Source organism: Cyprinus carpio, chromosome B19 (genome assembly GCF_018340385.1).
Source record: "Cyprinus carpio isolate SPL01 chromosome B19, ASM1834038v1, whole genome shotgun sequence".
NCBI classification, from domain to species: domain Eukaryota; kingdom Metazoa; phylum Chordata; class Actinopteri; order Cypriniformes; family Cyprinidae; genus Cyprinus; species Cyprinus carpio.
Window position 1 is genome coordinate 6,825,494 of NC_056615.1, and position 14,872 is coordinate 6,840,365.

General features: G+C 36.6%; 3 protein-coding genes across 3 annotated transcripts in view; 1 reads left to right on the forward strand and 2 right to left on the reverse strand.

Moving 5' to 3' along the window:
* Nucleotides 1-14,872, forward strand: part of LOC109085447 (atrial natriuretic peptide receptor 1-like) — a 1,054,061-nt gene that overhangs the window by 551,538 nt on the left and 487,651 nt on the right. The gene's annotated exons all lie outside the window — the stretch shown is intronic.
* LOC109110572 (biogenesis of lysosome-related organelles complex 1 subunit 4-like) lies at nucleotides 4,584-8,710 on the reverse strand. The gene is made up of 5 exons (XM_042744774.1): nucleotides 8,356-8,710; nucleotides 6,051-6,122; nucleotides 5,715-5,816; nucleotides 5,499-5,633; nucleotides 4,584-5,395 (listed from the first exon to the last, which is right to left on the reverse strand). The coding sequence occupies exons 1-5, from the start codon at nucleotides 8,647-8,649 to the stop codon at nucleotides 5,300-5,302; spliced, it is 699 nt and encodes a 232-aa protein (XP_042600708.1). The 5' UTR covers nucleotides 8,650-8,710; the 3' UTR covers nucleotides 4,584-5,299.
* The window catches only part of LOC109053408 (partitioning defective 6 homolog gamma-like), a 37,509-nt gene continuing 33,862 nt past the window's right edge, over nucleotides 11,226-14,872 (reverse strand). The window contains exon 3 of the mRNA XM_042744769.1: nucleotides 11,226-14,362. Within this exon, the coding sequence (XP_042600703.1) occupies nucleotides 13,353-14,362 (1,010 nt within the window). The 3' untranslated portion in view covers nucleotides 11,226-13,352. The remainder of the gene's footprint in view (nucleotides 14,363-14,872) is intronic.

Below are 14,872 nucleotides of genomic sequence, written 5' to 3' on the forward strand. Positions count from 1 at the left end.
TACATAATCTCAAAGCCTGAAACTGAATGTTGTCTAATTTTTTTTTAGTAATGTACTTGATGCAGATCCATACACCACACAACCATAATCCAGTACTGATCTAATTAATCCACAATAAATTGCTTTCAGTGCTGTTCTGTCAGCTCCCCACTCACTTCCCACCAAACACCTCATAACATTTAACACCTTCCTACATTTGTCCAGTACTTTCTGGATATGTACATCCCATGTTACTCCTTCATCAAACCATAACCCCAAAAACTTAAAGTGTTTCACTCTTTCCAATTCTTGATTATACAACTTTAATTTAACCTCCGTACCAAATCTTTTCTTTGTAAACAACATTATCTTTGTTTTATCTACTGAGAATTTAAACCCCCATTTATATGACCACTCCTCTATTTTCATAATAGCTTCCTGTAGCTTTTTAACAATAAATTTCATATTTCTTCCCCTCTTCCAAATCGCCCCATCATCCACAAAAAGTGAAAATCCCATTCTCTATTTCCCTGAAAACATCATTTATTAAAATGGAGAATAATAAAGGACTTATTATACTCCCTTGAGGTGTTCCGTTCTCAACAATATATTTTCTTGAATAACTCTTTCCTATTCTAACTTGTATTAATCTTCCTTGTAAAAAGTCCTTAATCCATCTATATATTCATCCTTTGATTCCTAATTTACACATTCTAATTAACAATCCTTCTCTCCACATCATATCATATGCCTTCTCTATGTCAAAGAAGACAGCCACTACACTTTCTTTGTTCACTTGTGCTTTTCTAATTTCATGCTCTAAACATACAGCTGAATCTGTTGTATTTCTTCCTTTCCTAAAGCCACTTTGATATTTGGCTATATATCCTTTCTTTTCCATATAATACGTTTACCTTTCATTTATCATTTTTTCCATTAATTTGCATATGTTGGATGTCAAAGCGATTGGTCTATAATTGCCCGGATTTGTACAGTCTTTCCCTGGTTTCCGTATTGGCACTACCACAGCCTCCTTCCAGCTCCGTGGCAGTTTCCCATCCTCCCACACTTTATTATATAGTTCCAGTAATACATCCTTTGAATTTTCACTGAGCTGGTTTATCATTATATAATAAATCTGATCAATTCCTGGTGCTGACATCTTATTTTTCTGGAGAGCACGTTTTAGTTCTATCATTGTAAATGATTCATTTTGTAGGTCATTCGAATTTTCTTCTAGCTGTAATTCTTCATTCTCCCTTACTGTATTTTCCCTCCCTCTTTTTCCTTCTTCACTAATGTTATTTGAACTGTGAACTGTTACAAAAGTTTTAGCCAGCATCTCTGCTTTCTCCTCATCTCTCACTGCTGTTTTTTCTCCATCATTTAAGACAGGGTATCCATATTCTCTTTTTATCCCATTCATTCTTTTTATCATCCCCCAAACTTTACCAATTTCTGTCTCCCTTCCTACTGAGCAACAAAATTTCCTCCAATATTCTTTCTTTGCATTTTTTATGATTCTCCTTACATTTGCTTGTAACCTTTTATATTCAATAAGATTCTGAAAACAGTGATTCCTTTTTAACACTTTAAAAGCTTTATTTCTAAATTGTATCGCTCTTTTACATTCCTTTGTCCACCATGGTACAATCTTACTTTTGCACTTTCCTGCCCTCTTCTTTATTGACTTCTCTGCAGCCTCTAGAACAACTTTACAAAATGAATCATTTAAATTATCAACATCTTTATTTTTATAAATTTTTTCCATTTCTTGATCACTAATATTCCTAAATTTATCCCAATCAGCACTATTGAATGACCATTTCTCCAATCCTACTGTATCATATTCCTCTAGACTCACGGCTACTACTATTACAATAGGATAATGGTCACTTCCTACTGTTGTTTCTTTAACTACTTCCCATGTGCAAATGCCTGCTAATGAATCTGATACTAATGTAAGATCTATTGCTGATTCTGTACCAGTTCTGATATTAATTCTTGTACCACTTCCATCATTTAAACACACTAAATTTGTCATCTCCATTATCTCCTCAATCACCATTCCATTGGTATCTTTATAGTTACCCCATAATGTGCTATGGGCATTAAAATCCCCACAGCAAATCACCTTCCCTACTAACTGTATCATCATTTCATCCAACAACTCTAATGACAACTTATTACATGGATTATAAAAGTTAACAACTTTAATATTTCCTTCTCTAGTCCATACTTCAATTATTAAATATTTCAACTCTTTTCCTTTCCCCAAAACTCTATATTGCATTCCTTGTTTTATAAATATTATACATCCTCCTCCACTACCCTCCCCTCTGTCTCTACGAATGCTATAATATTTAATAACAAACTCTATTTCTGATTTAAGCCATGTCTCTTGAACACATATGATTTCTGGTTTGACGTTGTTCGGTTCTTGAACGAATCGTTCTTTTGAGTCGGTTCCCGGTTCATAAATCTTTTTTTTTTTTTTTTTATTATTACAATTGAAAGAATAACAACAGTTATTAAGGGGCAAACGGACATCATCACAAATTAACAGAATATATCAGTGATAAAGAAAAAAAAGAGAGTCTCGAGAGTGTTAAACGTTTTAGAAGCATCTAAAGTCAGGTTTGCAATGAATGGTTCTGGCTTTATGAGGGTGAAATTTACCCAGAAGACAAACCAATAAAACAATATGTTCCAGATTAATGTCCTTGGAATGAAAATCTAAAAAAAAAAAAAAAAAAAAGATAGGTTCTGTTATTTCTATCATTTTGTTACAGCAGGAAAAAAAAAATAATAATATGGTAACTTCTGACCAAGGTGAACAATTTTGAAACGAAGTTCTTTCATTTTACTTGGGATAAATAGTCTATGGGGAAAGGTCCATACGTCTTTTAATTCAGAGTTCAGAGATCCTCCATTTAGACTGTGCTTCAGAGGGGCATCCTGGAGTTGAAGAAAGAGCATTTCTAATAAAACAGTTATTGCATTTTTATCTAATACATAGTCCTCCTTATAACGGCTCACAAATCGAGCTGAATCGAGCTTTAGTTCCGGTCTGATATTCAGTGTCTGTAATGTGTGCTGTAGGTGTGAAACTTGTCCGAGTTGTAGGCTAGTCAGTATTGGTCAGATCAGTCGTATCTGACAAAGGATCCGCGAATGAAACTGTGACCAAAAACACCATACTTAAGTGAATTATATGGTGATAATCAGCTTTCACACAAATGACTTTATTTTTTGAATGTTTCAATATACGTGTTGACACAAATGGCTTATTTGAATTTTACATTGATACAATGCACTGAGTTGTTAGAAAATATTTATTATTATTATTATTATTATTTATAATGCATCAAACAATGAACAGACAAATTACAAAACAGACAGAACTTATACAGGAATGAAATTACATAAACTCTTCATGTAAAGTTCCACAAACAAAATAAGAGAAAACAATATATATATATAAAATTAAAGTAACATAATAAAGACATACAGAGGAAACATTATGTATCAGAGGCACTACAAAACAAATCATCATAAGATCTAAAAAAAATCTGTCACTTTTCTGGTTTTTAATCAACCTAAGATATTTGAGAAATGCATCAATTTGAACTAAGAAATGAATTTTTGCTTATGAATAAAAAAAAATCCAAACCAAAAAAATAAATAATAATAATGTAATTTACCGGAGTATTAGTTGTACCTTTATAGTAACAAATTATATATTTTAACTGAAAGGATTTGCAAGAATCAAGTATGATAATATAGACTACTCCAAAAGTTTTAAGTTTTTTTAACATTGGAAAAATAAATGGATCAGTTTTTCATCATTATTCCCTCAAAATGAGCAAGAACTATTAACCTCCACATATTTTGTTAGAAAAGAAATGCGCAGAGACGTTATTGCTCGTTGACGTCGGCTTTTTGAACCGGTTCAATGAGCCGATCTGTCCGAAAAGAACCGGTTCGCGGAAATGAATCGGATTTTGCGTCACTAGCCCACAAGCCGCAGACGCTGCTGATTGGTCGAACGTAAAGCCGTTGCCATGACATTCAAGGTCACGTGACTGTCAGCGTGGCGCGTAGAGATTCCGGTAGCGTTGGAAAGTGATTCATTTCCTCATTTGACTCATTTTAATGAACCTGTTCAAAGAGCCGATTTAATGATTCCTTAGCGTTATCACAGTTTTTATTTTAGTTTAATTTTATGCTAAAGTATTAGTAACCATTTTATCCCACCGCTGTTTTAAATAAATAATTAACCTTTAACCCGGTTTTGGTGATTGTTGTGATTAAGAAAATAATTAATGTCATTTAAAAGACGTAGACATTGAATGTCTTTTGGACCAAAGCAATTTTGCATTTCATACCGTATGAAGCTTTTAAAAACTGACTCAAGTATAGAGAAACTGTTCACTGGTGAAATTGTATTCGGTGTGATCATGTGGAGTCATTTCCTTTTACCAATATAATATAAATGATGCTTGATTAAGTGATTTCTTGTCTCTTTAGAGATGCATTTATGCAATTTAAGTCAATTTAATCAGACTTTCTACTTCAGTTGACCAATAACAACCTTTGATCAGTAATGTGATGTAGTCACTTTATGATAAGCTACATTTGGAAATTTATTACAAAAAAAAAAAAAAAAACAATCATTAGTCACAATTATGTAACAATTAGCATAACACAACTGTCCATGGACATTTAAGTATAAAAGTAAATGGTCCATGACAAACAATGTTCGTTGTGGCGATTGTTTGGCTGAGGAGCGCGGCACTGAATGCTACATAACAACCCCGAGTCGTTTACACTGGTTATGTGAACTCATTACAGATTCATTATCAACATGTGCCCAACCTTAATAAGACAGATCAGTGAGAAACAGCAACAGTGAAAGTAGTGCAAATAGATCTCAAGCACTGGAAGAAAAGACTGAGGGCAAAACAATTATAAAGCTGTACAAACTATGTACAAGTAGGAGTAAAAATCATAGAAACGTTTCAACTAATGTTCTGACATTTTTCGAACATGCTTTCCCATTTATAAGAAACCGCGTCAGACTTCCTGGAGAGGCACTTCAGGAAAAAAACAAACAGACAAACACAAGTTATTTAAAACCAAAGCTTCTGTTTGTTATAAAACTAGCTGCCATTCGACTGCCTACTAAAATAACAGTTGGCTTCGTTGTATTGATTGAATAAGTGCAGATAAAGTGACGGTGAGATGTTTGTGTTTGCATCTGAAAGCAGAGAACCCTGGTCTTGATTGGTACTTGATGAAGTCAGTACGATAGTCTCTTTCACTGCTCAGACTGAGGTTTAAAGTAATCGTCTGTCCTAAATACACTGGGAAGCTCTTGATGTTTTTGTGATTGCCTTCTTGGGCTAGCAGGTTTCTGCAAAAAAAATAAATAAAAGGAAACATTTGTTACCAGTTGTATAATTTTCCAAGTATGCCAAATAATATGGCAGGCATGTATGCATATATAAAGAGCTCACATTTAAAAAACCTGGTACGGCCATTGTGCGGAGGAACTTTTTGAAGGTGCCTGGTAGGGTCCCAACTTCCCCTTCGACTTGAGTTACTTGTTCCTCCATTGCACTGACATTGGCTCCGACCATTTTGACAAAGGCCTTTGAATTAGACAGTGCACTTGAAATAACAACATGTCCATTCATCAACATGGTTTAACGATAGCACAAAGTTATTATTACCTCCAAGTTGTCAATTTTTCGGTAAATCCCTCTCATCTCTTCAGATTTTCTTTGTATCTGTGGTAGGTTCTCACTGACCACCTGTGAGGTGTCATTTCGAATCTATTAAAAAGAAAGAAAGATTTGTAATTTCTTTTTTTTTTTTTTTTTTTTTTTTATAGTTTTACGAAGCACGTTACTTCAACTTAAACCTATTTAATTTCAGCTTTATTTTTTAAAAATTTATTTTAAAAAATGTTTTAGTTCCAGTTAACAAAACTGCTTAGTGGTTACATGCTGAACTGAAACATTTTCATGGCTTCGGTAATTAACTTCAAAGAAAAATATCGATCTTACCATATCAAGCATACCAACAAACTCATCGACTCTTGTCAGCATTTCCTCCAGGCTCTTCTCCAAACAGAGGACCTGCAGAGCAAATACATGACAAACATCGAGAAAACACACGATATAATGCTATTTAAACATTAAGAAGGACAAACAGCTGCTTCACACACTACTTTGTAAAATAACAGAGGACCATAAAGAATTCAAAAAGCAGTCATGTGTCAGGAATTGAACATAATTCAGTCAGCAGCACAAAGTCAGTCTTTCTTTATCCCGTATCACACTTAGCAAATCAGGCCTGATACAGTAACTACACTGTGCTCCAACAAGACGAGTACAAGACTTTTAGTCAGTCATCGAAAACGTTCTCTCATTGTGACGGCACCCATTCACTGCAGAACACCAGTGAAGGACTTCTACCCTCCTCCTGCAGATGTCATGTTCCCCTGAGTTTCTTTGTGATATGACCTGAAAACCACTCCCTTAGCAAAGTATAACAGTGGTTTTAAATGTCTTAATATTGTTCTCCATTGAATTCTTAAATAGAAGTTTTGCAATCATTTCCATCCTAGTTAACATAACCCTTTCAGACAGAGTAATGGCCAAACCCAGGCTCATGTTCTCCAACAGAGCACAAGTGCTAAAATCAATTATCTCTTCATATGAACAGACAATGTTCAGGTTCACACACTTTCTCAAACAAACCTGGTTTAAAAACAGAGATGTGGTATTATTAGCTTAACTTGATTCTCTTTATCTACATACAGGACTTTGATCAGGACTGTACTTCTACAATTAGCATTATATAAAGTGTGTTACGTGAGGAATCTGATGTTATACTCACGGGAGTAACTATATACTGAAAGCCAACATGTCTAACGCACTTTAAATAAATATGGCTTATCCAAAGCTACTTACATGGCTTTCAAGATATATTATTTATCAGTTTATAATTAACATAGACGAGCAGAATGATACAAATACTGTATGTTTACATTTTCAGACATGCTGATGCTTCAAGAGACCTACCTGCAAAGCAACAGTACCGACAAAAAGCCGTCCGCATACTTTGAGTCAATAAATAACTTGAATTTTTAATCATTGTTATAATATCAGAGGTAAAAATGGTAAATTACTGAACTAATATTAATTTTGATGGTAGCCTATCCCACGGCAAAAAAAAAAAAAAAAAAAAATTCCCACCCTCCTCATCTATGGGATCCTGTATAAAAGGAGACGCCAAATATGCGCAATTAATGACTTCACTATGATGAAAATATGCACAATGAATAATTTAAGTGTATTTTTCTTATTTTGCTAATGATCTGCCAGTGGGGTAAGAAATTAAAAATATGCTTTTTTTCCATTTGCATTAAGATTATTTTTTTACCCTATTGTGGATGATTTTACATGTTTTACGTAAAATGCACTTGTTTCCTCCAAGAAACAAGACTAAAGTTCTTATATAATTTTTTCATCTATAGAAACTGCATCTTAATGTAAGAATGTTTGGATATTTGTATTTGAAATAAGACAAAAATACTCAGTAAGAAAAGCATTTTTGCAGCGTGAATGAGGTATTTGAACATCAAACAAAAGTGGAGGAGACCGTAAGAAACTCTGTGTTTACCGAAGAAAACCTCCTCTTGACCAGGTTAGGTTCATAGAGTAAGTTACCACACAGTAACAGAGTTACCCTCAGTTCAGGGTTAACATACTCAGAGTTTCACTCAACCATCTTTCTGAAACAGGCCCTAGATCAGATATCTGTGCGGAGCACTGGCTGTTGGAAGACAATATTAATGGCAAAATTAATGTTTGGTAATGTAAACTGATACTTCCTACTGACATACAGCAAAATATAGAAATAACTGACTTAAAATCATTGTGTAGCTGGTGAAATTACTAGTGTTCTAATAATTTTGGCAACAACTAATAATATATATATATATAATTCTTGTTTAAATACCTGTTGGATAGCATGGCAATAGCACATTTATGTTGTAGTATGTCCAAATCACAGCTGTGCTAATATTCAGAAAAACAGCATACTATCTTACATATATTATATTAACCGAGCTGTATAATAAATACAATATAATATAATATAATATAATGCTATAACAAATTTCATTTCTATCTGTCCTGATTTTATATATATATATATATATATATATATATATATACACACACACACACACACACACACACACACACACACACACACACACACACACACACACACACACACATATTTATTTTGGTGTTTGGGCGTTACTATATATAAGCAGGCTCAACATTCTTGTTTCCTCACCTCTTCTTCCGCGCTGGCTCTGATATAAGAGGAGTAGGTGATGGCGGTGTGTCTCAGGAGCTCGTCGTCTTGGGTCTGCTCCGCCTGGGTCTCTCCGGCTGCTGAGCTCGGGCTCTGGGCCACTGCCGCGCCGAAGCTCGGGCTCTGAGACACAGTGCCGCTGCTCAGGGCCTCGCTCACCATGGACAGGCTGCTGGCGCTCTGGGACACGATGCCGCTGTCTCTGCTCACCTCCGCGCTGGACTCCTCCAGCGGGGACAGCACTGCTGCCGCCCTGTCGAAGCGATGCTCCATGTTCCGCTGTCCACTGCACTGCTCTTGTTTATGTGGAAGTGAACGCAGAGCAGCATGTGCGCATGCGCGGGTTTAACAGCCAGTCAGAGAACGGCTCGGCCACATGCTGCTCATGTGACATCAAGGGTCAAACTAAAAAAAACACATAGATTATATAAAATTATTAATTTTATATTTTATTAATTATTAAATTATTAATTGTATATCTATATATGTATAATTTTATATTAGATTAGCAGACATTGGCGTTTCCTGGCCAATGATGGTATTGATAGGCCTTTATGTGACCATGGGTCAAATTTTTGAAATTGAGATTTATACGTCATCTAAAAGCTGACCAAATACGCCTTCCATTGATGTAAGGTTTGTTAGGATAGGACAATATCTGGCTGAGATAAAGCTATTTGAAAATCTGGAATCTGAGGGTGCAAAATATAAATAAATCAAATTGAATCAAATCAAATCAAATCAAATCAAATCAAAATACTAAGAAAACTGCCTTTAAAGTTGTCCAAATGAAGTTCTTAGCAATGCACATCACTAATATATATATATATATATATATATATATATATATATATATATATATAGTTACATTTACAGTAGGAAATTTACAAAATATCTTCATGGAACATGTTCTTTATATATATATATATATATATATATATATATATATATATATACATTTTTTTTTTTACACACACACACATACAGTGGTGTGAAAAAGTGTTGGCCCCCTTCCTGATTTTTTTTTTTTTTTTTTTTGCATGTTTGTCACACTTTAATGTTTCGGATCATCAAACAAATGTAAATATTAGTAAAAGATAACACAAGTGAACACAACATGCAGTTTTTAAATGAAGGTTGATGAAATGAAAACAAAATCCAAAATTACATTGCCCTGTGTGAAGAAGTGTTTGCCCCTAAACCTAATAACTGGTTGGGCCACCCTTAGCAGCAACAACTGCAGTCAAGCATTTGCGATAACTTGCACTGAGTCTGTTACAGCGCTGTGGAGGAATTTTGGTGCACTCATCTATGCAGAATTGTTGTAATTCAGCCACATTTGAGGGTTTTCGAGCATGAACCGCCTTTCTAAGGTCATTCCACAGCATCTCAATAGAATTCAGGTCAGGACTTTGACTAGGCCACTCCAAAGTCTTCATTTTGTTTTTCTTCAGCCATTCAGAGGTGGACTTGCTGGTGTGTTTTGGATCATTGTCGTGCTGCAGAACCCAGGTTCGCTTCAGTTTGAGGTCACGAACAGATGGCCGGACATTCTCCTTCAGGATTTTTTGGTAAACAGCAGAATTCATGGTTCCATTTATCACAGCATGTCTTCCAGGTCCTGAAGCAGCAAAACAGCCCCAGACCATCACACTACCACCACCATATTTTACTGTTGGTATGATGTTCTTTTTCTGAAATGCGGTGCCACTTTTACACCAGATGTAATGGGACACACACCTTCCAAAAAGTTCAACTTTTGTCTCGTCAGTCCACCGAGTATTTTCCCAAAAGTCTTGGGGATTATCAAGATGTTTTCTGCCAAAACTGAGATGAGCATTTATGTTCTTTTTGCTCAGCAGCGGTTTTCGTCTTGAACTCTGCCATGCAGACCAGTCTCTTTCTTATGGTGGAGACATGAACACTGACCTTAACTGAGGCAAGTGAGACCTGCAGTTCTTTGGATGTTGTTGTGGGGTCTTTTGTGACCTCTTGGATGAGTTCTCGCTGTGCTCTTGGGGTAATTTTGGTCGGCCGGCCACTCCTGGGAAGGTTCTCCACTGTTCCATGTTTTTGCCATTTGTGAATAATGGCCCTCACTGTGGTTTGCTGGAGCCCCAAAGCTTTAGAAATGGTTTTATAACCTTTTCCAGACTGATAGATCTCAATTACTTTCTCTCTCATTTGTTTCTAAATTTCTTTGGATCTCGGCATGATGTCTAACTTTTGAGGATCTTTTCTACTTCACTTTGTCAGGCAGGTCCTATTTAAGAGATTTCTTAAATCAGTTTTAACAGGGGGGCAAACACTTCTTCACACAGGGCCATGTAGTTTTGGATTTTGTTTTCCCTTAATAATAAAAACCTTCATTTAAAAACTGCATGTTGTGTTTACTTGTGTTATCTTTGAATAATATTTAAATTTGTCTGATGATCTGAAACATTAAAGTGTGACAAACATGCAAAAAAAGAAGAAATCAGGAAGGGGACCAACACTTTTTTCACACCACTGTATATATATATATATATATATGACAATGATTTTTGGCATAAAAAAAATATATATATAATTTTGACCCATACAATGTTTTGTTGGCTATTGCTACAAATATACCTATGCTACTTTTTGTGGTCCAGGGTCACATATAAAATTAATAAATTTATAATGGTTCATGAAACATAGAATAGATTACAATAGAATAGAATGAGCTTTTTTCCCGCTAAGTGTGCTCAAACACAAAAGAAATGTGTTGTTTTTAGACACTCATACACATTGACATGGGAACAGATCTCTGATCGTTGGGGGTAAAAAAAAAAAACATTATAATAATGAAAGACCAACAAAATGCATCATATCCATCTCTGAATTTTATTATGCACTTATTTAAAAAAACGACTGACATTAATAAAAACAATATAGACAATATTCACATGTATTTTTTGCACTGAAAAGGCTTTAAACTACCATTTTAAATGTGGTTTGACTGCCTGACTGATATATTGTGCTATGAGGAACATTAAGACACTGAAATTTATTGCATTAAACCATAAATATGACACTGAACCTGTCCTGACAGGACTGACTTAAGACAATCTGTTGTACCCCTTTTCTTTAGTAATGTGCTTTTCAGCTCGTCTTGTTTGGGATTTCTTTTAATTTTATTTATTTTTAATGGATACACATACAGACGAGCCAAGCCATCAACAGTGATACGAATGAAAAAGTATTAATGCAAAACAAAGAATGTGATTTTCAGCAAAACAGTTCAGGCAGTGACCAGCAGATGGCGACTCACAACAAATGTATTTCGACTCGCACACGCACGTGTTTTACCACGTCCTTGCTTTTACCAAAATTACAATATTTCCAGTGGTCAGATCCAAATACAGAGTCTGTTTGAGTGAAGTATGTCTGTAGGAGGGGCAGTAAGGCACAAAAATGGTGGATATGAAGGTAAGTCTTTGTTCAAGAAGATAAAAATGATGCAGTCAACCAAAAAAGCAAAAGAAAGTACATCCACAGTGGTTTTAAATTATATACAAAAATGATTCCACAGACTTTCTCTCTATAAACAAAATTACTGGGTATAAACTGTGCGTTTCTACTGTATAACAGGATGTTATAAGACTATGCATTTAATACCTGAAGTTTGACTGGACTTAAACGGACAGTTCTCCAAAAAAATCATCTTTCACTCACCCTCACATATTCCAAATCTGTATGAGTTTCTTATGTTGAACACAAAAGAAGATACTCTGAAGAATGTTGGGGACCAAACAGTTGATGGTAGCCATTGACTGAAAAAAAAACTATGGAAGTCATTGGCTACCGTCAACTGTTTGGTTCTTCAAAACATCTTTCAACAGAAGAAAGAAACGCAAACATGTTTGGAACAACCTGAGGGTGAGTAAATTATTAATTTTTTTTTTATTATTATTTTGGGGTGATCTATCCCTTTAGGTATGCTTAGTGGCTGCATTAACACAAAAGCTATTAAATATGACTACTACTGACTACTATGAGACAGCATTCTGTTCTGTTGTGGGGATTTAAATGGAGGTCAGAGGTGAGGCTTCATTAACAGTTAGGTGACAGAAAATATGTGTTCCACTAAACACAGAGAGAACCAACAGAGTCACATTCCGTTGGACTACTGAAGTCAAAAGGTCTTCAAGAAGACATACAAGTGTGAAATACCTATAAATGATGACCCATTACACTCCACTGCAGTCAAATAAACCAGAAACCAAGTCAAATGAAACCCTACAAGACCAAAGTCAACATAATAGTTAATGCCTTGCAGCATATTTGAACTGAGAGGATCATCTAAACAAATTGTATGCAATTTCAAAAAAGCCTTTTTTTTAATCATATATTTGGAAACCAACATTCTGAGGATATCTGCCAAATAGTACATTTATTGCATATAAATGTACTAAACATATAGCAGATACATATTTATCACTAAAAGTTATGATAATTAATAATAATACTATTCAGTTATTAACTTGGATTGGGCAAGGCAAACAAAAGTTTGTGTTTCTGATTAAGTGTAAATTAATTTTGGCATTTGCCTAATGCAACTGGCTTTTCGGGGCAAATGCTTGTTTTCAAATACAAACTGTAAACAGAAGACAACAGAACGCACAGGTCTTAACCCAATTTCTGGTCCTAAGAGATATGTAGGTAACATGATTAAAATGAACCTCTAAACAAGAACTGAGAAACACTGATAGACAAAGATAAAAAAGTGTCTCTGCTAAAAAAAGAGACGCATACCACTAAATCGGAAACATTTTTGACATTACAACACAGGGAAAGCAAACATTTAAAAGAATAAAATTGCAGATATTGTTTCTGTTAAATTATTCATTTTCCGAAACCCTTAAAGTCTGGTGAGGTTTAAAGTCAAGTCTGATGCCCCAGGCTGAAAGGCAGAGTCTCTGGGAGGGCTGGATTTTATGTGACTGTATGTATTATAAAGTGATGACCGTGCCATCCTCCTCCACCCCTCCTCTGGGTAAAACCAGGCTGTGACGGGGGTCTGTCCTCATGTTGCTGAGGATTTTGTGTAGGCTGCCATTGCTCTCCCGCATAGCGGGGTTGCTGCTGTGGTAGGAGTGGTGTTGGAGGGTGAGGTCCTTGTGCAACTTGTAACTCAAACTACTGTGCACTGTGCCATTAAAGCTCGGTTGAGAGTGGAAAGAGGCTGTGGACACGGTGGATGGCGGCCTCACTTGGGGTTGTGTAGGGGGGCTGGGAGGGGTCACGGTGGTCGTTTGCGTCTGGGACCGGGATGCAGTTGAAGCCACCGAGGCATTGGAGCGGCGTGATGGCCGCTTCATGTTGCTCTCAATTACGATGTCCGACTCCTCGTCACTCTCCAGATCCTCTGGACTGTAGCCATGAGAGATGGCGGTGGCACCGGTGGGAGCGGTGATGGCGGGGTATCCCACCGAACTGCTGCTGTCGGATGACTGACCAGAGCTGCCCGAGATACGACTGCTGCGCACCACATTGTTGCGCTGGTTCACCGGCTTCACGGTCACGATAAGGTTGTGGCTGTTTGCGATCATCATGTCAGTCACCTGGTCCAACGTTTTTCCTGTCACCTCGATGCCATTAACCTCCAAGACCTCATCATTGACAGCCAGCAGGCCCGTGCTATCGGCCAGGCCTCCAGGTACCAGACGGGAAATGAAGATACCTGGGACCTTTTCCAACCCGTGGGGTGTGACACGGACACTGGTTCCATCACGGATGTAGAATCCCAGGGGCTTGTCCGAGCCATGCCGGTAGAGTCGAACTCTCCGGTGAGATTCAGGAAGGATGTCCACGTCAATAATGGACGACACGGGACGGAAATCCTGAGGCATGCCAATGCGGATGTGGGGCCGTTTGCGGTTCAGGTCATTGCGAAGAGTGACCACAGCCTTCTTTTTCCGGGTCAGAGTGCTGGTGCCGAAGCTGCTGTAGTCAACCTCTTCTGCAAGAGTAAACAAGAATGACAACTGTTAATACTTTTACATTTGAAGCTTAAGCCTCAAGTATGTACAGAAACATGGTAAATCAAGAGATTGGATCAGTTTGTTAAACTTCAGCCTTAGTACTGTTGGAAAGTAAAGCTTGTTGATGAGGACAAGCATGCAAATCTAATCAGACCTGCCAGACGGTTTATACCCCTCAGATGCTCCATGGATTATGATGTAACATGCTTTTTCTGGCAAGTTAACTCAAAACATGAGGCCATTATTACAAAAACGTACCCGCAACTAGTGACTGAACACAACGGTCTCTGTTGAAGGTATATGCATGTTCTGATGTACGCTGATAATTGCTGTAAGAACTCCATGTTACTGGAGCACGTAGATTAAGAGATCAAGTGTGATCACAAGTCCTACTGACACAACACATCTTAAAACAGAAATGTATTATTGAAATGCCCCCATAGGGACTGCTTACCTTGGTGAGGTACTTGTGAGACTAATGATAGAAT

Coding starts and splice junctions, on each gene's coding strand:
- LOC109110572 (XM_042744774.1), bottom strand. CDS start 8,649: ATGGAGCATCGCTTCGACAGGGCGGCAGCAGTGCTGTCCCCGCTGGAG. Junction 5,817..6,050: donor TTGTTGGTATGCTTGATATG/GTAAGATCGATA, acceptor TCTTTTTAATAG/ATTCGAAATGACACCTCACA. Junction 5,396..5,498: donor CCGTACCAGGTTTTTTAAAT/GTGAGCTCTTTA, acceptor TTTTTTTTGCAG/AAACCTGCTAGCCCAAGAAG.